Here is a 27,483-nt window from a genome sequence, read left to right as displayed (position 1 = left end):
GCTGAAGCTCTACCGAATGTGAGTGTATCTATTATATTTTATATCTTTTATCGCATGTGTGGAACATACTGCACCATTATTGTTTCCATTTTTATTTCCCATTTGGTTACCTGCCACTACATAGAAGAGGACACTTGCCGTATATCCTGCAAGCGGGGATAATACCGCTGCAAGCCATTCACACCAGAGCTGGATTAAGCTCTGTCAACTGTAAGTAAGAACTCTTCTATTTCTTACAAAATTGGATTATCTTCCATGTCATTGACATCTTCTGGATACCGTATTAAGTAGAATTTTGGACACACGATATAGATCCCATTGGACTTAATATCATTATCTGTTGTACCCAGTGGCGCAGACCCATCCCCCATTTTCTTGCAGTGTGTGTGTTTGTGTAGTGTATGTATAGAATGCAGTGTGTGTGTTTGTGTAGTGTGTATATAATGAATGCAGAGTGTGTGTGTGTGTTTGTATAATGTGTGAATAATGCAGTGTGTGTGTATATAATGCAGAGTGTGTGTGTATATAATCCAGTGTGTGTGTTTGTGTAGTGTGTATATAATGAATGTAGAGTGTGTGTGTGTGTGTTTGTATAGTGTGTATATAATGCAGTGTGTGTGTTTGTTTAGTGTGTGTGTATATAATGCAGAGTGTGTGTGTGTTTGTCTAGTGTGTGCTTATAATGCAGAGTGTGTGTGTGTGTGTTTGTGTAGTGTGTGTTTCTGATGGGATGTGATTTGTGTAAAATGGGGGGGAGGGGAGGGTATTTTTTATTTTAATTTTATTTTTAATATTTATGTTTTATTTATTTTTTGGTCCCCCCTCCCTGCTTGTTACCTGGCCAGGGAGCGGGCTCTGGCATTCCCCGGTGGTCCAGTGGTATGTACTGACCAGTAGGGGGGAGGCCCGTAGGAAGCTGTTACTTAGCTCCCAGCAGCTCCCTTCCGCTCCATGTGTAAATCTCGCGGTCTGCGTGCCGCGCTAAGCCTTGCATGACGGCCGCGAAACTCGCCAGATTTACACAGGGACCTGAAGGGAGCTGTTGGGAGGTAAGTAACAGCTTTCTGCGCCCCCCTTCCCCCTTGTAATGAGCCCGGCGGTCCTGGTATGTATTATCGGCAATATCGGTATCTTTATTGGCCGATACCGATATTGCTGAAAATACCAAATATCGGCCGATAATATCGGTAAAACCAATAATCTGTCGATCCCTAATATAAAGCCTAATCTATTCCATCCTCTTCTTCCCTAGCCGGAGTCTATAATCATACCATTCTCTACTCTCCAACCCATAGCCCATACCCTTACCATTCTATACTCTCGTATATAGAGCCCGAACAATTTAGGGAATGAATAGTGATTGCAATTCCTCACATTTTGTGACAAGGGCATATTCTATGCTATCAGTAAAATCCTCTTCTCTCCTAGCTGGAATCCATAACCATACCATTATCTCCTAATCTGAGGATCCTACCCAGACCATTCCCTTTACTCCTCTTTGTCAGAATCCCTACCCATGCCATCCTATACTCTCCTACCTGGAGCCCCTACCCATCCTCTACTGTCCTAGACCGAGCCCCTACAATTACTATCCTCTACTCTCCTAGACTGAGCCCCTACCATTACCATCATCTACTCTCCTAGACTGAGCCCCTACCATTACCATCATCTACTCTCCTAGACTGAGCCCCTACCATGACAATCCTCTACTCTCCTAGACTGAGCCCCTACCATGACCATCCTCTACTCTCCCAGACTGAGCCCCTACCAATACCATCCTCTACTCTCCTAGACTGAGCCCTTACCATTACCATCCTCTACTTTCCTAGACTGAACCCTTACCATTACCATCCTCTACTCTCCTAGACGGAGCCCCTACCATTACCATCCTCTACTCTCCTAGACTGAGCCCCTACCATTACCATCCTCTACTCTCCTAGACTGACCCCCTACAATTACTATCCTCTACTCTCCTACATGGAACCCCTACCCATCCTTTACTCTCCTTTGCTGAGCTCCTATTCATTACCATCCTCTATTCTCCTAGACTAAGCCCCCACCATTACCATCCTCTACTCTCCTAGACTGAGCCCCTACCATTACCATCCTTTACTCTCCTAGACTGAGCCACCACCATTACCATCCTCTACTCTACTAGACTGAGCCCCTACAATTAGTATCCTCTACTTTCCTAGACTCTCCTACAATTACCATCCTCTACTCTCCTAGACTGAGCCCCTACCATTAACATCCTCTACTCTCCTAGACTGAGCCCCTACAATTAGTATCCTCTACTCTGCTAGACTGAGCCCCTACCATTACCATCCTCTACTCTCCTAGACTGAGCCCGTACCATTACCATCCTCTACTCTCCTAGACTGAGCCCCTACAATTAGTATCCTCTACTCTCCTAGACTGAGCCCCTACAATTAGTATCCTCTACTCTGCTAGACTGAGCCCCTACCATTACCATCTTCTACTCTCCTAGACTGAGCCCCTACCATTACCATCCTCTACTCTCCTAGACTGAGCCCCCACCATTAACATCCTCTACTCTCCTAGACTGAGCCCCTACCCATTACCATCCTCTACTCTCCTAGACTGAGCCCCTACAATTAGTATCCTCTACTCTCCTAGACTGAGCCCCTACAATTAGTATCCTCTACTCTCCTAGACTGAGCCCCTACAATTAGTATCCTTTACTCTCCTAGACTGAGCCCCTACCATTACCACCCTCTACTCTCCTAGACTGATCCCCCACCATTACCATCCTCTACTCTTCTAGACTGAGCCCCTACCATTACCATCCTCTACTCTCCTAGACTGAGCCCCTATCCATCACCATCCTCTACTCTCCTAGACTGAGCCCCCACCATTACCACCCTCTACTCTCCTAGACTGATCCCCCACCATTACCATCCTCTACTCTCCTAGACTGAGCCCCCACCATTACCACCCTCTACTCTCCTAGACTGATCCCCCACCATTACCATCCTCTACTCTTCTAGACTGATCCCCCACCATTACCATCCTCTACTCTTCTAGACTGAGCCCGTACCATTACCATCCTCTACTCTCCTAGACTGAGCCCCTATCCATCACCATCCTCTACTCTCCTAGACTGAGCCCCTACAATTAGTATCCTTTACTCTCCTAGACTGAGCCCCTATCCATTACCATCCTCTACTCTCCTAGACTGAGCCCCTACCATTACCATCCTCTACTCCCCTAGACTGAGCCCCTACCATTACCATCCTCTACTCTCCTAGACTGAGCCCTTACCATTACCATCCTCTACTCTGCTAGACTGAGCCCCTATTCATTACCATCCTCTACTCTCCTAGACTGAGCCCCCACCATTAACATCCTCTACTCTCCTAGACTGAGCCCCTACCATTACCATCCTCTACTCTCCTAGACTGAGCCCCTACAGTTAGTATCCTCTACTCTCCTAGACTGAGCCCCTACAATTAGTATCCTCTACTCTCCTAGACTGAGCCCCTACAATTAGTATCCTTTACTCTCCTAGACTGAGCCCCTACCATTACCACCCTCTACTCTTCTAGACTGAGCCCCTACCATTACCATCCTCTACTCTCCTAGACTGAGCCCCCACCATTACCATCCTCTACTCTTCTAGACTGAGCCCCTACCATTACCATCCTCTACTCTCCTAGACTGAGCCCCTATCCATCACCATCCTCTACTCTCCTAGACTGAGCCCCCACCATTACCACCCTCTACTCTCCTAGACTGATCCCCCACCATTACCATCCTCTACTCTTCTAGACTGAGCCCGTACCATTACCATCCTCTACTCTCCTAGACTGAGCCCCTATCCATCACCATCCTCTACTCTCCTAGACTGAGCCCCTACAATTAGTATCCTTTACTCTCCTAGACTGAGCCCCTATCCATTACCATCCTCTACTCTCCTAGACTGAGCCCCTACCATTACCATCCTCTACTCTCCTAGACTGAGCCCCCACCATTAACATCCTCTACTCTCCTAGACTGAGCCCCTACCATTAACATCCTCTACTCTCCTAGACTGAGTCCCCACCATTACCATCCTCTACTCTCCTAGACTGAGCCCCCACCATTACCATCCTCTACTCTCCTAGACTGAGCCCCTACCATTACCATCCTCTACTCTCCTAGACTGAGCCCCCACCATTAACATCCTCTACTCTCCTAGACTGAGCCCCTACAATTAGTATCCTCTACTCTGCTAGACTGAGCCCCTACCATTACCATCCTCTACTCTCCTAGACTGAGCCCCCACCATTACCATCCTCTTCTCTCCTAGACTGAGCCCCTACAATTAGTATCCTCTACTCTCCTAGTCTGAGCCCGTACCATTACCAGGTGTGGTGGGCTGCTCTGTCCCCCCCTGCAGTGTTGGGTTTGTGTTCTGTGTTGTCTATTTATTTTACTAGGCGAGTGAGTGCTTTGTCCCCCAGCAGTGTAGGGTTGGTGTGCTGTATTCCTGACACTTTATTTAATGTAATGACATATTAGTTTTATAATCGTTGTTTACTCTACCTATATACAAGTTTAATACCTGGAAGTAAAAATGTTATTTACATCATCTCTTTGTTGGTGATATTTAAAACAGGGCGCTGAGGCAGACTCTGAGCAGGAGGTGAATTGTTGTCACAGGGCAGTTAATGATTTACCGAGCACACTGACCTTGCAGACGTGTCTCCAGTAATAGTAGAGATAAGTGGTGCCAATCCCCAGGAGGAAGCAGGAGAGAGATTGTGCCATGCTGGGAGTTGTTTCCTGAGAGCCTCCTGGCATGTTACACACTCACTGAGCAGGCACTCACACACAATTCAGGGCTAATATGACACACACACAGCTCACACAATGTTACACACAGCTCACACAATGTTACACACAGAGCTCACACAACGTCACACACAGAGCTCACACAATGTTACACACAGCTCACACAATGTTACACACAGAGCTCACACAACGTCACACACAGAGCTCACACAATGTTACACACAGCTCACACAACGTCACACACAGAGCTCACACAATGTTACATACACAGCTCACACAATGTTACACACAGCTCACACAATGTTACACACAGCTCACACAATGTTACACACAGCTCACACAACGTCACACACAGAGCTCACACAACGTCACACACAGCTCACACAACGTCACACACACAGCTCACACAATGTTACACACACACAGCTCACACAATGTTACACACACAGAGCTCACACAATGTTACACACACAGAGCTCACACAATGTTACACACACAGAGCTCACACAATGTTACACACACAGAGCTCACACAATGTTACACACACAGAGCTCACACAATGTTACACACAGAGCTCACACAATGTTACACACACAGAGCTCACACAATGTTACACACAGAGCTCACACAATGTTACACACACAGAGCTCACACAATGTTACACACACAGCTCACACAATGTTACACACAGAGCTCACACAGAGCTCACACAATGTTACACACAGAGCTCACACAATGTCACACACACAGAGCTCACACAATGTTACACACAGAGCTCACACAATGTTACACACAGCTCACACAATGTTACACACACAGCTCACACAATGTTACACACACAGAGCTCACACAATGTCACACACACAGCTCACACAATGTTACACACACAGAGCTCACACAATGTCACACATAGCTCACACAATGTTACACACAGAGCACACAATGTTACACACACATAGCACACACAGAGCTCACACAATGTTACACACAGCTCACACAATGTTACACACACATAGCACACACAGAGCTCACACAATGTTACACACAGCTCACACAATGTTACACACACATAGCACACACAGAGCTCACACAATGTTACACACAGCTCACACAATGTTACACACACATAGCACACACAGAGCTCACACAATGTCACACACAGAGCTCACACAATGTTACACACACAGAGCTCACACAATGTTACACACACAGAGCTCACACAATGTTACACACAGAGCTCACACAATGTTACACACAGAGCACACACAGAGCTCACACAATGTCACACACAGAGCACACACAGAGCACACACAGAGCTCACACAATGTCACACACCCAGCTCACACAATGTTGCACCCAGCTCACACAATGTTACACACAGAGCACACAATGTTACACACACATAGCACACACAGAGCTCACACAATGTTACACACAGCTCACACAATGTTACACACACATAGCACACACAGAGCTCACACAATGTTACACACAGCTCACACAATGTTACACACATAGCACACACAGAGCTCACACAATGTTACACACAGCTCACACAATGTTACACACACATAGCACACACAGAGCTCACACAATGTTACACACAGCTCACACAATGTCACACACAGAGCTCACACAATGTCACACACAGAGCTCACACAATGTTACACACACAGAGCTCACACAATGTTACACACACAGAGCTCACACAATGTTACACACACAGCTCACACAATGTTACACACACAGAGCTCACACAATGTTACACACACAGAGCTCACACAATGTTACACACAGAGCTCACACAATGTTACACACAGAGCACACACAGAGCTCACACAATGTCACACACAGAGCACACACAGAGCTCACACAGAGCTCACACAATGTCACACACCCAGCTCACACAATGTTACACACAGAGCACACACAGAGCTCACACAATGTTACACACAGAGCACACACAGAGCTCACACAATGTTGCACCCAGCTCACACAATGTTACACCCAGCTCACACAATGTCACACACCCAGCTCACACAATGTTGCACCCAGCTCACACAATGTTACACCCAGCTCACACAATGTTACACAATGCGATACAATGTATCAGTCTCCTCTTTCTTTTTAATTTCCTCTGTGGGTGGAGTTTACACAAGTCATCACCCAATCACAGTTCCTCTTACCCTGCCCTTTGCAGACAGCGAGGACACCATATTTGTTTAGGGAAGAAGATTAACCTTTAAAAGCCTGGATAAATATTGAACTAGGTCCCAAAAGAGTTATTCACTAAAGTGTGACTTGTCAGGAATTCATAATACATTTCAAAGTTTAGCTTGAAACAACCATAATGTAATTGTAGATAAAAGATAAAATAACCATGTGCAGCCCGTGAAAGTCTATTACACATAATCCGAGGGCTTTGATCACAAAACTGTTGTATATTAGCAAGTTACTCCACCTTCATGTGGAGTAACCTAGGCCCCTCTCTCATTTTATGGCTTCAGACCCCCCATTTATTATAATGGCCCCCAGAGGTCGGACACTCCCCCCCCCCCCCCCAGTTAATTAGTTTATTATATGCCCCACCACAGGGCCATGGAGGACCTGTGCCAGATTCCCTTTATTGGATTAAGGACTGGGCAGCAATAGCATTGATGTATAACAGTGAGCAGCCATTGGATGCTCGCTGTTTAGTAGACATGCCATTACTTGCAACACACTGGGTAGTGGCAGGAGCACAGCTCCCCGACACGTCTATTTTTAAATATTACCTGGAGAGAGACGTGAACTGGTAGCTCCGTCCTTGTAGTAAACTAATGCAAAAAGAACTAATTGAAGGACACAATTTCATCCACCGAGAAATGGTCTTTGTTTCATCCGTTTTAATTCATATTCATTCATTTGTCTTTTGGACAAACGGACAAATAGCCGAAATTCCGACTAAACTGTGTTCGTCGGAAAACTAGTGCCCCAAGTCTAGTCACCAGAGAGTGGGTTCTCAAAAAGGACTATATTATGTTGCTGATACTGCTCAGAACCATTCCCCATGGAATGAAGATCAAATGGATGCAGCAACCCCCAGTGGAAGCACTGGCATCGGGACAGAGGGCTATTCGCACCCAACTTGCTGCTGTTCCTGCAGTTGTGGGTGTGTGTGTAGAGAGTTCTACATTTGTGCTTGAGCTCAAGGTTGTGTTCGGCTGCATCCAAAGTGCCATGCCAAAACTGCAGGTCCTTTCCCAAAGTACTTAAAGGGCCAGAAACAGCACAATAAAAATCCATTATGCCCAAATACAGTTCTTAAAGGGCCATACACAGTCCAATACAAGTCCATAAGCCCCAAATCAGTTCCTTAAAGGGCAATACGTCCCAGGGGCCATAGTCACATGGCAGGAGGCTGGCAATCAGTCTACCCCAATGCCCAGTGGCTGGTTCCGCCACACATATGCTGTCGCTGGAGAGGGAGGCCGACTGTCTCCACTCCCAATAAATTGTCCTGCTGCTCGAGAGAGAGACCGACCGTCTCTGCTCCCTGTAGGACACAGTGCCGCTGGGGAGGGAGGACGATGCTCTCCTCTCCCTGCAAAACATACTGCCGCTGGGGAGCAGGACCAACTGTCCCTACTCCCTGTAACTCACCCAGGCCGTCTCAGAGTCTGCCCACAGGGCTGTAACCAAGTCCGCCAACATGACCCTCAAATCCACCCACAAGGCCCATCATGTAGCGTGTGTATAGTGAATGCAGAGTGCGTGTTTGTGCAGTGGAAGTAGTGTTTGTGTGTCCTCATGCTTTCAATCTCTCTCAATCTCTGTAAAACTTGTCTTTCCTCCTCCTAATACTGATCCTCCTCTCTCGCTCTCCCTTCAAGTCAGTGATATCCACATAAGTCCATCCTTGCAAGCACGCTGTCTTGGCGTCATACTTGACTCTGGCCTCACCTTTGAGCCTCACATCCAGTTTGTTGCCAAATCCTGTAGGTTCCAACTTAAAAACATTGCCTGCATCCGCCCCTTTCTTACAAAAGATGCTACCAAGGAGCTTGTCCATGCTCTAGTAATTTCCCACATGGATTACTGTAACCCTCTCCTGATTGGTCTCCCCAAAAAACGTATTGCCTCGCTACAGTCTGTAATGAATGCTGCCGCCAGACTGATTTTTCCCTCTATTCAGTCCTCACACCTCACCCCTCTGCCAGTCCTTACATTGACTCCCTGTATCCTATAGGAGTCAATTAAAAGTGCTAACCCATTCATTTAAAGCACTGAACAATTCTAACCCCTCTTATATCTCTTCACTGATCCATAGGTATGCCCCTCCTCGTTCCCTCCGCTCTGCCCGTGACCACCTCCTGACCGCTGCTCGCACCCATACGGCCAACTCGTGTTTGCAGGACTTTTCGCGGGCGGCTCCTTTCCTATGGAATAGCCTGTCTAGCGCCATCAGACTCTCTAGTCTCCCTAGTCTTCAATCATTTAAGAAGGGCCTTAAAAACCATCTGTTACGGACCGTTTCAGCATAAAAGGGAATAAATCGGTTTAGGCGATAATCCCCTTTTCCCAGAAAGGCACAGCTCCTGCAGAACATCAAAACTCACGAACTGGATATAGGTGAATAAGGTAGCACTCCAGCTGGAACCTCACGAATAGCTGCTAGCAGATGAATAGGAAAAGCAGACATCAGCTTACACTCCTTAGCAATCAATCTCCAACAGCATACAGTGAATCCCCCCAAGAACGAGACAAGGCTCCGTGTTGAGGGTCAAGCAGTGGTCTGTTTATTCAGGGCTACCTGCCCCTGTATTTATGCAGGTCTCCCACCTGGTGGACACTCCCCTAGGGGACCAGATGGAAGACTGAAACAGCAGACAGACATGTATAATTTTCGTACACACAGCCACAATACTTTCCCACAATGCATCCTGGTTTCCTCCTCCCTGCCCTGGAGATAATTAATGAAGTAATTCAATTATCTCCTAAGACAAAGGCCAGACTCCATTATGCACATGGTGACACAGAAACAGACTATCACTTTAAAATACATACAGACACATTTTATACATAAAACACAGACATGTAACATATCCCCAGATAGCTCAGGTCTGGGTGCACATTATTAGGTGAATGGCACCCAGATCACACAAATACATTTTAATTGCCATGGAGCTAAAGTCTTTAATTATACGAACAGGCTCCATGGCATTGCTATCTGGGTTACTACAGTTCACATAAAACAAACTACCGAATTCCCTGCATTCACCAAATCCATACGAATGAGAACCAGGGGCTGGAGGTTCAGCGGTGCCTGCACGGAAAAGTGTCCGATTTTGGTGCATGAAAGCCGGGCAGAAAAGTGTTGGCTGCCCGGGGAGCTCCAGAACAGCGCCACCTAGCGGCCGCTAAGTGTAACAGCGGCCACACAGTTAACAGGCAATTAACCGCAGCTTCAGGGAGGTAAATGGAGGGCACACTCCAGCTTCTGGGTGGCCCATTAACAACGCTGGCCGGCTTCCCACGGCTCTGGGGAGGTTGGTGAACGGCTGTTTGTTTGGTAGATGAAATCTACCGAACTGCTGTGCAGAAAGGGAGAAATAAATCCTTCTGCACAGTAAAATTAACCCTTTAGCTGCCGGTCCATAGTCCAGAGGCAGCAGGCGGGCAACCAGGCTCCTCCAATACAATGTGGCGAGATTGGTTTCGTCACATCTCTCCCCCTTTCCAAAAAGACTAACAGGGTACCTGACCTCCTGCCGGTCAGTGCCCTTGTTAGTCCAGCAGCCCACCCACAAAGCAGAAAAAACAGTACAGCCCACCCACAATAAATGGTTACTACACCTGGGTAGAGGAGAATCTTGTCCATGTCCAGGTGCCTCACCACAGCTGTGTGGGGGACCGGTAGGCTGCCTTGGTGGGTTGCTGAGTGGGCAGAGACCAGCGGTACTCTGTCCTGGTGCCAGTACTACCACCGGAGTAGTCTGGTTGGAGCCTGGTTGCTGGAGACGGACTGTCTCCCCCTTGAATACACAGCTCTGTCGTGGGGGGGTAGGACCGACCGTCCCTACCCCCTGTGTGGTGAGTGCAGAGACCACGGTCCCATCTGCACTGGTGGGGGGTTTACAGTCTCCCCCTGGTACATTAAGCTGCCGCTGGGGAGAGGGGGTAACAAGCTCCTCTCCCGATAGAACACTCTGCCCATTAATGATCCGCCGCTGGGGAGAGGTGGTAACAAGCTCCTCTCCCATACATATTCCTAGTCTTTGCGGAGGGAGACCGACTGTCTCTCCTCCCAATACAGAGTCCTGCCGCTGGGGAAAGGAGACAGGGCTCTCTATTCCCTGCTGGATACTCTGCCGCTGGAGAATGGAGACTGGGCTCCCAATTCCCGAAAACTCACGCTGCCGCTGGGGAGGGAGGACGCTGCTCTCCTCTCCCTGTATTCCACATTGCCCTACCGGCATATCACTCTGCTGCTGGGGGGCAGGAACAACTACCTCTGCCCCCTGTAACTCAGCCTGCCGGTGGGGAGGGAGGCCACTGCTCTCCTCTCCCCGCACTTCACATTGCCCTCCTGGCATATCACTCTGCTGCTGGGGGGCAGGGACAACTACCTCTGCCCCCTGTAACTCAGCCTGCCGCTGGGGAGGGAGGACGCTGCTCTCCTCTCCCTGTATTCCACATTGCCCTCCTGGCATATCACTCTGCTGCTGGGGGGCAGGAACAACTACCTCTGCCCCCTGTAACTCAGCCTGCCGCTGGGGAGGGAGGACGCTGCTCTCCTCTCCCCGCACTTCACATTGCCCTCCTGGCATATCACTCTGCTGCTGGGGGGCAGGAACAACTACCTCTGCCCCCTGTAACTCAGCCTGCCGCTGGGGAGGGAGGACGCTGCTCTCCTCTCCCTGCACTTTACACTGCCGCTGGGGAATGGAGACTGGGCTCCCAATTCCCTGCAGGCTCGGTGGAGAGACCTCGGTCCCATCTCCACTGGCCACCTGGGGTTCTTCCCAGTAAAATTGTACAATATCTTCCCAGCTGAAGGGGTCTGGATCTGGGTCTGCGCTTCCCTGTTGAGCCTTCTCACTGGAGTGGAACAGATTTTGGTAGTCCTGTTCCAGCTCCATCTCTCGGGTTACTAGGTGGACCAGGTCTTGCTCAATTTCATGAGTGTCGTCCCAGTCATACCTGCTCTCCCTCCACTCAAAGAGATCACTGAACCGGGCTTGTGTGGGGCTCCCAAATTCAGGCTCTGAGAAAGACTCCCATAACAAGCCAGGACCATCAAACTCCTCTCCCTCTGGCTTGTCATGCTCGGCTGTCCAGGGCAGGTGCTGTGCAACATACCACCAAAGCGCCTGGTAGGCATCCTCCAGCCACATCTCTTGCCATACCCGGAGCTCCAGTTCTTTTACCCATTCCTCCCTGGGCTGCTCTCCCAGGAAGGGCATCCGCAGGGCTAGTCGCTCCTGCAAACGCTGATCTTCCTTGGGAAGTCTCTCACCTCGTTGGTATTCCACAATGTCCAGTGCCTGGTACCAGATGCCTTTCCTTAATGCCTCCCGGTCATCCATGTCACCCTCATCGTACTCCACTGCTGGTTCCATGCTGTTGCTTTTAGGGTCGCTGTCCTGGGACATGCGTTGCCCTCAAATTGTAAAATCCAGAGTAATGGTGTCTCCTGTAGCTGTCCTTCTGGCTGTAGGAACGATCCCGCCGCTTGCCACCAATTGTTACGGACCGTTTCAGCATAAAAGGGAATAAATCGGTTTAGGCGATAATCCCCTTTTCCCAGAAAGGCACAGCTCCTGCAGAACATCAAAACTCACGAACTGGATATAGGTGAATAAGGTAGCACTCCAGCTGGAACCTCACGAATAGCTGCTAGCAGATGAATAGGAAAAGCAGACATCAGCTTACACTCCTTAGCAATCAATCTCCAACAGCATACAGTGAATCCCCCCAAGAACGAGACAAGGCTCCGTGTTGAGGGTCAAGCAGTGGTCTGTTTATTCAGGGCTACCTGCCCCTGTATTTATACAGGTCTCCCACCTGGTGGACACTCCCCTAGGGGACCAGATGGAAGACTGAAACAGCAGACAGACATGTATCATTTTCGTACACACAGCCACAATACTTTCCCACAATGCATCCTGGTTTCCTCCTCCCTGCCCTGGAGATAATTAATGAAGTAATTCAATTATCTCCTAAGACAAAGGCCAGACTCCATTATGCACATGGTGACACAGAAACAGACTATCACTTTAAAATACATACAGACACGTTTTATACATAAAACACAGACATGTAACATATCCCCAGATAGCTCAGGTCTGGGTGCACATTATTAGGTGAATGGCACCCAGACCACACAAATACATTTTAATTGCCATGGAGCCAAAGTCTTTAATTATACGAACAGGCTCCATGGCATTGCTATCTGGGTTACTACAGTTCACATAAAACATAAAATACCGAATTTCCCTGCATTCACCAAATCCATACGAATTAGAACCAGGGGCTGGAGGTTCAGCGGTGCCTGCACGTAAAAGTGTCCGATTTTGGTGCATGAAAGCCGGGCAGAAAAGTGCTGGCTGCCCGGGGAGCTCCAGAACAGCGCTAAGTGTAACAGCGGCCACACAGTTAACAGGCAATTAACCGCAGCTTCAGGGAGGTAAATTGGCAGCACACTCCAGCTTCTGGGTGGCCAATTAACAACGCCGGCCGGCTTCCCACGGCTCTGGGGAGGTTGGTGAACGGCTGTTTGTTCGGTAGATGAAATCTACCGAACTGCTGTGCAGAAAGGGAGAAATAAATCATTCTGCACAGTAAAATTAACCCTTTAGCTGCCGGTCCATAGTCCAAAGGCAGCAGGCGGGCAACCAGGCTCCTCCAATACAATGTGGCGAGATTGGTTTCGTCACACCATCTCTTTAGGAAAGCTTATGGCCTCTCAGAGTAACCTCTACCTTACATACCTATCTCTTGCTCTCTCCTATAGGGCAGTGCTTTACTCTCTCCTCCAGCTCTGCTTCACTCCCACCCTATTTGATTGATATTTCCTGTCCTAACGTGTCTTATACCCCACCTCCTATAGACTGTAAGCTCGTTTGAGCAGGGTCCTTGTAATTGAGCTCCAGTACTCCAATCAAGTACCTCCGTTGATGGATGCTCCTAGTGCTTCCCGAGGGCTCCTAAGCACTCCACCAGACACCATAAGCACTGCAGACCAAATCTCTCTTCCTTCAGAGCGAAGCATGAACAAGCTCCTAAAAGAGCTTAGTGATTATAGCCAAGGGAGTATACAGTGTATAGCAATCCCCAGTGTAGATTCAGCCTTTTCCCTCACACATGAGACGAGGCTCTATGTTGAGGGTAAATCAGGAACTCACAGAGCTGTGGCTTTATTGTTTCTTATATACACATTTTTACACCATGTTACCACCTGTGATGAGAGCAATCTCGCCACATTGCATTGGAGAAGCCTGGCTGCCCGCCTGCTGCCTTTGGACTATGGCCCTGGGAGATTGGGCCCTTTAAAAACAGTATGCGGCCATACCAGAGTGTATGTCACTCATTCTGGCCCTTTAAATACAGTGGGGTCACTTGCCCTGTGTGAGCTGTGGTAACCCAGATAGCTATGCCATGGAGCCTATTCGTGTGATTAAAGACTTTGGCTCTATGGCGATTAAACTGTATTCGGTTGGTCTGAGTGCCATTCACCTAATAATGTGCACTCAGACCTGAGCTATCTGGGGATATGTGAAATGTCTGTGTGTTATGTGTAAAATGTGACTTTATGTATTTTAAAGTGTTTTGTCGTTTTGCAACCATGTGGTTAATGGAGTCTGCCTCTAGTCCTGGATAATTGGATTACTTCTCCAATTATCTCCAGGGCAGAAGGGAGGAAACCGGGATGCATTGTGGGGATGTTTTTCTTCTGTTTGAGCCAGATTTTGCCATGCTGCAAGCCAGGGCCCAAAAGATACTTTTACTAACTTTTGAACCCCTGGTCTGATTTATGCAATTTTTGAGTATGTTGTTCCCCCGAATGGATTGATTGTGAATATGTATTTTTATGTGAATGTGATGTATGGTTTTAAAGTTATGAAAGTTGTGTAAAAGTATATTTTGAACTGTATGCATAATGGGATTATGTGTCACACTAAGGGGAGGGGATGTGTGGGATGTAACATCTATGTCATTGGTTATTTTATGCCTCCCCCTGGGTGTGGCCTGTATGTGTACTCATGTAATAAAAACCAGGCTGGGTGCCCCAGCACCTGAGACCACTGCTTGGCCTTCAACACGGAGCCTTGTCTCGTTCTTGGGGGGATTCACTGTATGCTGTTGGAGATTGACTGCTAGGAGTGTAAGCTGATGTCTGCTTTTCCTATTCATCTGCTAGCAGCTATTCGTGAGGTTCCAGCTTGGAGTGCTATCTTATTCCCTGGTATGCAGTTCGGGAGTTTGATGCATTCGCCTGTATCTAGTTCGTGAGTTTTGATGTTCTGCAGTAGCTGTGCCTTTCTGAGAAAAGGGGATTATCGCCTAAACGGATTTTAACCCCTCATATGCTGAAACGGTCCATTACACCACCCACATGGTTTTGTAGCACAGCCAATCAAATACACTATAATACAGTTAAACCCTCCCAGGCAGGACAAACAAGCCCTCCTCTCTGCCTGTGATATAATTACTGTACACAATGGGCTAATGTAATTATCACAGGCAGGAAAATACACAGTTTTTAACAAAATTCATAATTTTAAAAGTATACATCACATTCACATTTTCAGAATCAGCATACTCCAAATACCAACATACGTCAAAATCATTCAAATTGGTCCAGTGGGTCAAAAGTTAGATCAACGTCCTTTGTGACCAAATGAAGCTTGGCTTTTCTGCCCAAAACCAGTTCCACAGAGTCTTCTATCCTGGAGATACTTACATATTCTGAATCAGCATACGCAGTATACAAACATATGTCAAAATCATACAAATTTGTCCAGTGGTTCAAAAGTTAGATGGAAGTCCTTTTTAAACTACTGCAAGCATGGCTTTCCTGCCCCAAACCAGTTCCACAGAGTAAGGCTGTGCAGCCGGTCTATCTTCTCCTCTATCCTGGAGATAATTGGCTTAAATGGGTGTAGTAAGCCAATTATCTCCAGGTACAGAAAATATCGCCATTCACAACACCAGCAAAAATACACAAAAATACCTAATTTCCATTACACTGAAAAGAACCCCCACATTCAACCTATCCCCAGATAGCTTGGATCTGAGCGCTCAATATACCTGAACAGCGCTCAGATCCCACAAAAAGAATAAAATCGCCATGAGGTTAAAGTTTAGCACAGGCTGATGAGAGGTTGAGGAGGGACACAGTTTTAAAGGGGAATTGCCACAAAAGGTCTTAACATGCCCATATACTGTTTTTTCACCCCAGGGCCATAATCATGGGGAAGGAGGCTGGCAATCAGGCTTCTCAGGGGAACAGGGTAGTTTGACACATGAAAAACCAGTGACAAAACGCCTTTTGCCACACATCTCCCCTTTTGGGGGGAGACTAACCAGGTCTCGGGACCTTCTGTCGGTCAGTGCCTGAGTTAGTCTCGCAACCCACCCACAAATAAAAAGTAGCAAAGTAGCCCCCACACAACAATTGGTACTGATGTGTAGGTCCCAGGTTGTAGGGTGAAGGTTCAGCACCCTCAGTCTTCTTGGTGCAGCTAGGCAAATAGCTGGGGACACTTGGGGGGCAGAGGCCCATGGCGCTCTGCCCAGTTGCCAGCGCTTCTGCTGGGGTGTTGGTTTTACACGCTAGCCCTGCAACAAGGGGGTTGGTAGGGCAGAGGCCAGCGGCGCTCTGCCCTGATGCCAGCTCTTCTGCTGGGGGAACTGGGGCATAGTCCTGCCTTGTAGCAAGGGGAACGTGGGGGTAAACATCTCCTCTGTTAACCATGGTATCAAGTGAGGAGTTTGATGGGGAGGGGAGAATTGGTTTATCTCCTCCTCCGTATACTCCTGCTGCCGCTGGGGAGAGAAGGCGATATGCTCCTGTAACAAATCCCTACAATGTGCCTGGAAACATCCACCGTTTTCTTGCCCCTCCTCACTTTATCCTGCACATAAATACAAAGACTTATATGTCCCGGGCTAGGCCCGTTAAGACCTAGCCCGGGACATATAAAGTAACAGAGACCACGGATTATATATATACCTTTTATTCAGCAAAGGACATCAAGCTGTCTGAAAGTTGTATGTTTTACCTGCTTTCGTGTGGATTTTCTCTGAAGACTTTCTGTAGATTAAAACATTTGTTTAATTGTTTTCACCTAAACAATATTGACACTGCATTCATCGTACGAATAAAAACTACCGAACACCGGACCACCCTGATACCTAATTGTGCTTCACTTTACCTCCATGTTCGGCTAATACATTCATATTGAAAACCCACGAACGCTTTGTTTAAGTCCCTGGGTGGCCGCCATTTCGGGAGTTTTACACGTGGCAGTGGCCATCTTAAACTCCCGAACAGCTGTGTTTTGCCGTCGAGTGTCTGGAACTAAAATCGGACACTCGACTAGGCAAACACCACTGAGACCTCCAGACTTCCATAAATACGTGCCGAAACTACCGAATGTCCCGCTGTTCGGTAGACAGACTAAGTTAAACATGGGGATTCTAACGAACCCCAGGATATTCATGGATGGCAAGAATTTCGGGACTTTTAATCCACGAACAGAGACCGACCGCAAGGCCAAAACTTATGGAACTGTTTTCGGCTATTGTTGCCTGTGCGGTCGGTCAAAATTTTAAAGTGCCATAACTCCCGAACCCCTGACCCGATCTGGGTGATTTTTAAATATGTTGTTCCCCCAGATTAGGGCTATCGGGGGATATCGTATTTATAGATATATTCAAAATGAGGACACAGCTGTAGATCTACAAAGAATAAAATAAAACAATAGTGCAACACTGTATGATAAAATATGAGTGCGCTAAGTAGAATAGAACTCACAAGATTGATGAATGGTTTGCGCCCAAGAGTGCCTCCCCTGATATCATTTGGGGGGTGTGAGCACTGCTCCTGCTTCAAGGAAGGTGAGGTACGACTCAGTCACATATTACTAATCAGCATATTTCAAATACGAACATACCCAAAAATCATTTGAATCCGTTCAGTCGTTCGGGAGATAGATATAAGTCACCTTTTAAGTGTGTGGTTGGAGATATTCTGGAGATAACCTGGAGGTAATCTGAGGTATTCAGGAGGATAAATAAAAAGTTAAGATTCGTTTGATTTAAATTATTCACCTCATTGGAATGGCAGACTTAGTTCAGTGTAATAGTTGCTATGCATTTGTTTCACGTTCCACTTTTTGGAGGTTTGGTTGTTGTCTAATCTGTAGACAGTTCTCTATCTTGCGGCAGGAGATTGTATTTTTGAAGTCTGAGATTTGTAAATTATCTGGTAAACAAACTCAGGCTGGAACTGCTGCAAAGCCACTGCCGCAGAGACATACTAGGAATGGCAGATGGATTACTGTAGGATCTGGTAGACTTAGAGTTGTGGATAACAGGCATATTGCACAGTCTGTTGCTCTACATAATTCGTTTTCTGCACTTTCAGAGTGTAATGGTGTTATGGAGACAGGCACTGAGGGTAGTGGTGTTGTGGGGAGAGGCACTGAGGGTAGTGGTGTTGTGGGGAGAGGCACTGAGGGTAGTGGTGTTGTGGAGAGAGGCACTGAGGCTAGTGGTGTTGTGGAGACAGGCTTGGAGACTATGGTGAGGCCTAATAGAAAGCAGTTGTTGTTGGGGGATTCCATCAAAAGAGGTGTGGAGATGGACAATGGTGGTCTTGTGAGGTGTCTTCCCGGAGCTACTGCTCACAGAGACAGGAGACGTATCTGTAATATTGTTAAGCGAGCAAAGCAGGAAGGGGAATTGGATGTACTTGTCCATCTAGGGACAAATGACTTGGCTTGCAATGAGGTTTCAGAGGTTAAGGAAGTTTTTAGTGTTTTTGCCAATGATATACGGCAGGTTGCTTCCACACTGTCATTCTCTGAAGTTCTGCCTGTGCATAACACTCAGAACGACAGGCGGATACGTATTAGGGACTTTAACTTGTGGCTTGGTGAATGGTGTTGGGAGCAAGGATTTGGCTTTATTTCTCATGGTAGCTCTGTTTGGAATGGAAATAAACTGTATGGTTTGCATCTTTCTCAAAAGGGAACAGATGTTCTCAGTGAGCAGTTTAGAGGTTTTGCTAGGATGTATTTAAACTAGGGGGGGGGGGGCAAAAGGGTGATAAAACATCAATCCAATTGTCCCCCAAAACAAGGACAGAATGTGCCTGTAGCAAGTGTGTTAAAAAATGATAAGCTTAGAGTCATGTCTACAAATGCTCGCGGTTTAGGGAATAAGATCCATGAACTTGTGGCAATAATGGCAACTTATAGTGTAGATTTAGTCGCTGTTGCTGTTACTGAGACATGGTATAATGAGAAAAATGACTGGGACATAGCAATACCAGGGTACTCTTTATATAGAAAAGACAGGGAAGGCAAGAAAGGGGGAGGGCTGGCCCTGTATGGAAGGATAGCATAAAATGTAGCCTAATAAAAGTTAGTGAGGTGAACATAGAGTCCGTTTGGGTTACGTTAGAATTTGGTAATCACACAGTAACTCGTGTAGGTGTGATTTATAGGCCCCCAGGACAAATTGAAGAGTTAGATAATCTACTAGTTGAGGAAATAGCTAAAATTACAATGAAGGGGGAAGTTATCATCATGGGTGACTTTAATCTTCCTGACGTGAATTGGAAAACAAAAATAGCTGCTTGTGCCAGGAGCACACATATTCTAAACTCCCTACTGGGGTTGTCTCTAAAACAAGTCGTTGAGGAGCCAACTCGTAAAGAGGCCATACTAGATTTAGTGTTAACAAATGGAGATTTGGTATCCGATATTACTGTAGGTGAAAGTTTAGGATCCAGTGATCATCAGTCAGTGTGGTTTAATATAACAACAGTGACTGAGTCACACCACACAAAAACAAAAGTTTTAGACTTTAGAAAAACAGACTTTTCTAAAATTAGAATATGTGTAAAGGAGTCATTATCAGACTGGAACAATTTAAATGGAGTCTGTTACAAACTGCTATTTGTAACTGGCCCTTTAAATGATAAATTGCCCTGCTTCCCTGGATTGTGGAGAAGCCTATTTGCCAACCTCCTCCCGCATGACTATGGCCCTGGGAGATTAGGCCCTTTAAGGAGTGTATGTCACTCATTCTGGCCCTTTAAATCCTGTGGGGAAGGATTGGTACTTTTTATATGGCACTTCGGAGGCAGTCGAAGTGCCGAAGTTGTCGAAGTTGTCGAAGTGGCCGCCATTCAAAAAAGGAACACGTGGCGGCGGCCATTTTAATTTAGTTGAACGTGGTCAGCGGTGTATGCTAAAGAATCTATGGAACTAAAATCGGCTACGCAAATACACGAACACCGCTGACCCTTACCGTCGCCTCCACTTCGACGCTTCGGTTAAAGGAGATTGGATGTATGGTTTTAAAGTTACAGGGTATGTGTAAAAACTGTATTTTTACTGTCTGTGATAATTATGTTAATCCCTTGTGTAACATAATTATATCACAGGCAGAGGGGAGGATTTTGTGTGTAATTGCTGGGAGTGTTTTCGGTAATGTACGTGTATGATTGGTTGTTTTGTAACACCCTGTGGGGATCCTGCATAAAAGAAGGTTCTTTTGGTGCCAACAAAACAGAATAACTTGACCCTCTAACTTGCAGCCTTGACTCATGTTTGTAGGGGACAGCTATAATCACTACAGGGATTGCTATGCTCTTCATACTCCCTTAGCTACTGAGCTCTTGTAAGAGCTCTTGTTCCTGATCCTGCTTCGCTCTACAGAAGGAAGAGGTTCACCTACTGGAACCTGGAGCCTGGTCGTAGGTCCAGGGTGGATAGCAGACGGCGAGATCCTAGCCCAGCAGCGGCAGTTCGTGGAGTCTGCAGTACTTATGGTGTCTACGCAGTAGTTATGGTGTCTACGGTGCTGATGGTCCTTTGGTGAGCGCTAGGAGCATCCTTTCTACGGTCCAACTTCCAGCCAGCCTGGAGGCAATTGTAACAGAGTCCAAGAGAAATTGGATTATTTAAAAGTTGAACTACTGAAGGCAACAGAAAATTGCATTAGGCTTGTCAGTAAAAGCAAAAAATTCAATAAACCACTCCGCAGATGTGGTCAAAATAGTAAAAAACTAAAATTAGCATTTAGTAATTATAAAAAAAAACAGAGTGAGGAAGACAGAATGATCTATAAGATTAGGCAGAAAGAGGCTAAGCATGTTATAAGAGCTTCCAAATCACACATAGAAGAGAAAATAGCACAGTCAGTAAAAAAGAGGGCCAAAACTTTTTTAGATACATAAATGAGAAAAGAAAAGTAAAACAAGGATTAGTTAGATTAAAAACAAAAGAAGGAAGGTATATAGAAGAGGATAAAGGTCTAGCTGACTGCCTCAATGAATATTTTTGATCGGTATTTACAGATGAAAATGAAGGAAAGGGACCTCAGTTAAGAAAAAGGATAAATGCGTCATTTATTACACGTGAGTTTACAGAGGAAGAGGTTCTATTTCAACTGTCAAAAGTAAAGACAAATAAGTCAATGGGACCTGTGTACTAGCAAAACCATTAGCAAATTTATTTAACCAATCATTGTTAACAGGAGTAGTCCCAGAAGATTGGAAGTTAGCGAATGTTGTGCCCATTCACAAGAAAGGTAATAGGGAGGAGTCGGGCAACTATAGGCCAGTAAGCCTTACTTCAGTAGTGGGGAAAGTGATGGAAACCATGTTAAAGGATAGGATTGTTGAACATCTAAAAACACATGGATTTCAAGATCATAGACAACATGGGTTTACTTCAGGGAGATCATGCCAAACTAATCTTATTGATTTTTTTGATTGGGTAACTAAAATTACAGATCAGGGTGGTGCAGTAGACATTGCTTACCTAGATTTCAGTAAGGCTTTTGACACTGTTGCACATAGAAGGCTTATCAATAAATTGCAATCTTTAAGTTTGGATTCCAATGTTGTTGAATGGGTAAGGCAGTGGCTGAGTGACAGGCAACAGAGGGTTGTAGTCAATGGAGTATATTCGAAGCTTGGGTTTGTCACCAGTGGGGTACCTCAGGGATCTGTACTTGGACCCATTCTCTTTAATATTTTTATTAGTGATATTGCAGAAGGTCTTGATGGTAAGGTGTGTCTTTTTGCAGATGATACTAAGATATGTAACAGGGTTGATGTTCCAGGAGGGATAAGCCAAATGGCAAATGATTTAGGTAAACTAGAAAAATGGTCAGAGTTGTGGCAACTGTCATTTAATGTGGATAAGTGCAAGATAATGCATCTTGGACGTAAAAACCCAAGGGCAGAGTACAGAATATTTTATAGAGTCCTAACCTCAACGTCTGAGGAAAGGGATTTAGGGGTGATTATTTCTGATGATTTAAAGGTAGGCAGACAATGTTATAGAGCAGCAGGAAATGCTAGCAGAATGCTTGGTTGTATAGGGGAGAGGTTGTGGCGGAAACCGCCTCGCCACGGGACATTGGAGGGGCCTGGCTGCCTGCCTCCTACCTGCTGACTATGGCCCCTGGAAAATTGGTACGTTTGAACTATATTTGGGCATGTTTTAGTTTATATTGCTGCTGCTGGCCCTTTTAGAATCATCCGTGGACATATTGGGACGTTTGGGAATAATGTCCCTTTAAGACTTTGTAACATATCACAGTAATACTGTCTTAAATATTATGATTAGATTCCTTCCCCAATTATCTCCAGGCCAGAGGGGAGGGATTGTGAGGCATTGTGGGAGGTAACCGGTCTGAGCTGGAAAGTCATGCTGACAGGGGTTTTAAAAGATACTATTACTAACTTTTGAACCCCTGGTCTGATTCATGCCATTTTTTAATATGTTGTTCCCCTGAATGGATTGATTGTGGATATGTATTTTTATGTGAATGTGATGTATGGTTTTGAAGTTATAAATATTGGGTAAAAAGTATATTTTAAACTGTATGAATAATGGGATTATGTGTCACACTAAGGGGAGGGGATGTGTGGGTTGCACCCGTGATGCTATTGGTTATTTTAGGCCTCCCCCTGGGTGTGGCCTGTATGTGTACAGTTGTAATAAAAGCCAGGCTGGATGTGCCAGTCCAGAGTTCCTGTTTAACCCTCAAAGTGAAGTGTCGTCTCATTATTGGGGGAGGATTTATTGCATGCTGTTCCAGTTTGACTGCTAGGAGAGCAAACCTATTCGTATGGTTCCTATTCAACTGTCTACAGCATTCAGAGGCTTTCAGGGAGACCGACTGTCTCCACTCCCAATAAATTGTCCTGCTGCTGGGGAGAGAGACCGACCGTCTCTGCTCCCTGTAGGACACACTGCCGCTGGGGAGGGAGGACGATGCTCTCCTCTCCCTGCAAAACATACTGCTGCTGTCCCTACTCACTGTAACTCACCCTGCCACTGGGGAGGGAGGATGCTGCTCTCCACTCCCTGCAAGGTACACTGCCGCTGGGGAGGGAGGACGAGGCTCTCCTCTCCCTGCAAAACATACTGCCGCTGGGGAGCAGGACCGACTGTCCCTACTCCCTGTAACCCACCCTGCCGCTGGGGAGGGAGGATGCTGCTCTCCTCTCCCTGTAACTCACCCTGCCGCTGGGAGGGAGGATGCTGCGCTCCAAGGTCACTTCCTGCGGCTGGGGATCTGTGCCGACCGCCCAGCATCCATGTAGGGCCGGTGGAGAGACCTCTGTCCCATCTCCACCTGCCGGCTGGGGGTTCTCCCAGTAAACCTCCCAGCTGAAGGGCTCCAGACCTGGATCTGCCACTGCGTTCTCCTGCCGTGTCTCCTCAATTGAGCGGAGCAGATGTCAGTAGTCCTGCTCCAGCTCCCACTCCAGGGATTCTAGGTATGCCAAGTCTGGTCCCACCTCGTGGGGGTCAGCCCAATCTTGCACACTCTCCCTGAAGTCATAGATGTCACGGAATCGGGTCTCCGCAGGGCCATCAAAATCATCTCCCTCCGGGTTGTCATGCTCCGCCGTCCAGGGTGTGTGCCAAGCTGTATACCACCAGAGCGCCTGGTAGGCATCCTCCAGCCACAGCTCCTGCCAGTGCTCGAGTTCCTTTGCCCACTCCTGCAGGTGCTGCTCTCCCAGTAGGGGCATCCGCAGGGCCAGCCGCATCTGCAATTGCTGTTCCTCACTGGGGAGTCCCTCGCCCCGCCGGGGCTGAACATCCCACAGGGCCTTGTACCAGATGCCTTTCCTGACTGCATCCGGATCATCCAGATCACCCTCCTCGTGTAGGAACGCTGTTTGGTTACAGACTGGTTCCATCCTGTTGTAGCCAGGGGCGCTGTATGGGGACAAGGATTGCCCTAATTATAAATCCACACGTTACCGGTGTCTCCGAGCTGCTTCTCCTTGCACTAGGACGCCATCCCACCGCTTGCCACCAATGTAACAGAGCTCCAGTACTCTAACCGAGTACCTCCATTGATGCATGCTACTAGTGCTTCCCGAGGGCTCCAGACACCATAAGCACTACAGACCGAATCTCTCTTCCTTCAGAGCGAAGCAGGAACAAGCTCTTAAAAGAACTTAGTGATTATAGCCAAGGGAGTATACAGTGTATAGCAATCCCCAGTGTAGATGCAGCCTTTCCCCCCACACATGAGACGAGGCTATGTTGAGGGTAAAACAGGAACTCACAGAGCTGTGGCTTTATTGTTTCTTATATACACATTTTTACACAATGTTACCACCCACATGGTTTTGTAGCACAGCCAATCAAATACACTATAATACAGTTAAACCCTCCCAGTCAGGACAAACAAATACTCCCCTCTGTCTGTGATATAATTACTGTACACAATGGGCTAATGTAGTTATCACAGGCAGGAAAATACACAGTTTTACACAATATTCATAATTTTAAAAGTATACATCACATTCACATAAAGCTTACATATTCTGAACCAGCATACGCAGTATACAAACATTTGTGGTCGGTTAATTAGTGACTGTGAAATACCATATGATTGGTTAAAGTCGGTGAGGTGTGCCGGAACGGACGTAGGGGGTAGGCCTGTAAAAAAGAGGGCAAAAAAGATTGCAGATAAACACACTTTATTCTTAATATAATTATGATACACGGTTCTTAAATGCTTGTCTTAACTCTTCTCTGGATGTGGTATGTATCTGTGGTATATGGCAGATTCCCAACGCCCTAATTTCTTAATTATGTGAACTGGCGTATTAGTACTGGACGCGGCTGATGCGACCCTTATCCTGAATGAATGTCCTGAATGAGATGCGGGGTCCCAGCCTAATTTAATGCACAGTGTACGAATGTAAAACATGAACTTGGTAGTAGTTAGGGGATTGCCTAGTAGTGTAAAAAGCGGAGAGTGGCTGGGACTATCTTTGATCTTTGCTAAGTAAGTGTCTAGGACTTTAACCGGGCACCAGTTATTTCCAGTCGGGTAGAAGGGTATTTCAACCGGATGGCCTGTTTGTCTGGTCTTTGAATGTCGGAGCGGCAGGATGTAATGGTCATTTACCTTTTTTAAATCCTCTTTGATGAGACATAATTGATTGTCTGATTGTGTTGCAATCGTGAATTCTCTAGGTCTTAGGAACCCATAAAATGCTAGATACATAGAGGTTTTTATAACTAGGTTTGTGCAAGGTTCAAACGGTAGTGTGTCCAGTATGTCAGATAATGCCCGGAATTTCTCCCCATCTATGGGTAGACATTTGTTTTTAGTGTGATGATCAAGTTTATTTATGCCTTTTAATATATTTTTTATTGGGTAAGTACTGAGGAAAGGAGTATGGTTTGGAATGGCGGTCAAGACGTGGTGCTGTATGCCAGACAGGTAAAGTTTAATCATATTGTATGAAAGTTTGAGTTGAAGGTGGCAAAAAGCAGCAATTGCGACCATGGTGTGAACTGAATAGTCGTGTAAGTCGAATTCTGCTGAGAACCTTTGGAAGACGGTCATGGCTCTGTCGTATGTTCTCTTGGTATTCGCGGATAAGGCTACCTGAGCCAATTCGTAACTGTGTGCCAAAACCTGGGCTAATCCAGGATTAACGTGTCGAAATCCGGGGTTTGGGATGGGTATTTGTCGGCAGTTGGGTGGAGGCTGAAGAATTCCTGTAATTTACAACTGGACAAAGCGTCAGCAGTGGAGTTAGAGTAGCCTGGGATGTGTTCGCAATATAGAAAGAATTGAAAGGTGGCTGCTAACCATGTCAGTCTGCGAACTAACTTCATAATGACCAATGAAGATGAATGGCCCTTATTGATTATGTCGCAGGCTGCCATGTTATCCGTGTAACACTGAACGGCCAGGTTTTTCCCCATGTAAAGGCAGCCGCCACTATCGGGTAAATTCCGAATAAGGCCGATGTTTCGTGAACGGAGGGTAAATTGAGAGTCTCCTCCGGCCAGCAATCTCCGGCCAGAGTTTTTGTATATTGCTGCAAACCCGGTATTGGCGGCTGCGTCTGTCCAAAAGACTGGGGATTGGTCAGATATTGGAGGGATGAACATAGAGAACCCATTCCAATGTTCTAAGAACTCCTTCCACATGGCTAGGTCTGCCATTGCCGGGGGATCTAAGTGACCAATATGATTATCTGGCAGACTTGGTAATAAACACAATAACCTGGAAAAGAACCTAACAAAGATTGTAGGTCTTTACGAGTGTTGAAGGAACCTGACTATATCTTCACGTATGCGCCCGAGCTTGTCCTCGGGGAGACTTGACTGCATTGTGTCTGAATCCAGAGTGATGCCTAGGAAGTCAAGTCTGGTGGTGGGTTCAGTTGTTTTGTCCAGTGATAGAGGGATGCCTAATGTTGTAAATAGTTCTATAGTGCTCTTTACACTGATCGGAGTGCAGTTGCTACATTCTACCAACAAGAAGTCGTCTAAATAATGTATCACCGTGGGGCACCTAGCGATATTGGGGAGGAGCCAACAGAGTCTCAGCAAACATGTTGAATATTTTTGGGCTACTCTTAGCCCCGAAAGTAAGCCTAGTCGCAAAATAATATTTCTCTCTCCACTTGACCCCGTGAACATGCCATAATGAAAGATGAATGGGTAACAACTTAAAGGCATTGGAGATATTGGCCTTACTGAGCCATGCGGCTTTACCTGCCCTCAAGATTGCTTGTATCGCATTATCCACGGTGGCATACTGAAGAGAGAATTCGGTAGATGGAATGAGGGAGTTTAGGCTTGGGTTTGCGGATGACTGAGGAACAGACAGATCGATGATTAGACGTTTTTTATTGGAATATTTACTGGTGGCTATCCCAATCGGATTTGTGCGCCAGGAGGTGAGGGGGGGGGGGGGGGGAGGAAAATGGGCCTATCATAAAGCCTTTTTTGATTTCTTTAGTTTGTCTACTGTTTGTGGATCGTTCCTAGCTGAAAGGAGGTTGGGACATTCTAATGTGCCTGCGGGGAGTGACACCAACCCGGTGTGAAAACCTTCCATGAACCCAAGTAATAAGTATTCTACCAAGTGAGGAGATGGGTGCGACTTCAAGTAGAATTCTAGATT

General features: G+C 46.6%; 1 protein-coding gene across 2 annotated transcripts in view; it reads right to left on the bottom strand.

Annotated features, from left to right (window-relative positions):
- The window catches only part of ABHD1 (abhydrolase domain containing 1), a 161,825-nt gene extending 156,262 nt beyond the window's left edge, over positions 1-5,563 (bottom strand). The window contains exons 1-3 of one of the 2 annotated variants that reach the window (XM_063441839.1): positions 5,534-5,563; positions 5,422-5,453; positions 4,693-4,844 (exon numbers count right to left, since the gene is read on the bottom strand). In XM_063441839.1, coding sequence (XP_063297909.1) covers positions 4,693-4,803 — 111 coding nt within the window. In that variant the 5' untranslated portion in view covers positions 4,804-4,844; positions 5,422-5,453; positions 5,534-5,563. Of the gene's footprint in view, positions 1-4,692; positions 4,886-5,216; positions 5,233-5,421; positions 5,454-5,533 lie in introns of those variants that run through there. The other variant, XM_063441840.1, reaches the window with a different exon arrangement.
- Between the last annotated feature and the right edge of the window lie 21,920 nt (positions 5,564-27,483).

This window comes from Pelobates fuscus, chromosome 2 (assembly GCF_036172605.1).
Source record: "Pelobates fuscus isolate aPelFus1 chromosome 2, aPelFus1.pri, whole genome shotgun sequence".
Lineage (NCBI taxonomy): Eukaryota > Metazoa > Chordata > Amphibia > Anura > Pelobatidae > Pelobates > Pelobates fuscus.
Note: the sequence above shows the minus strand (reverse complement) of the source record. Positions and strands in the feature narration are given on the sequence as shown.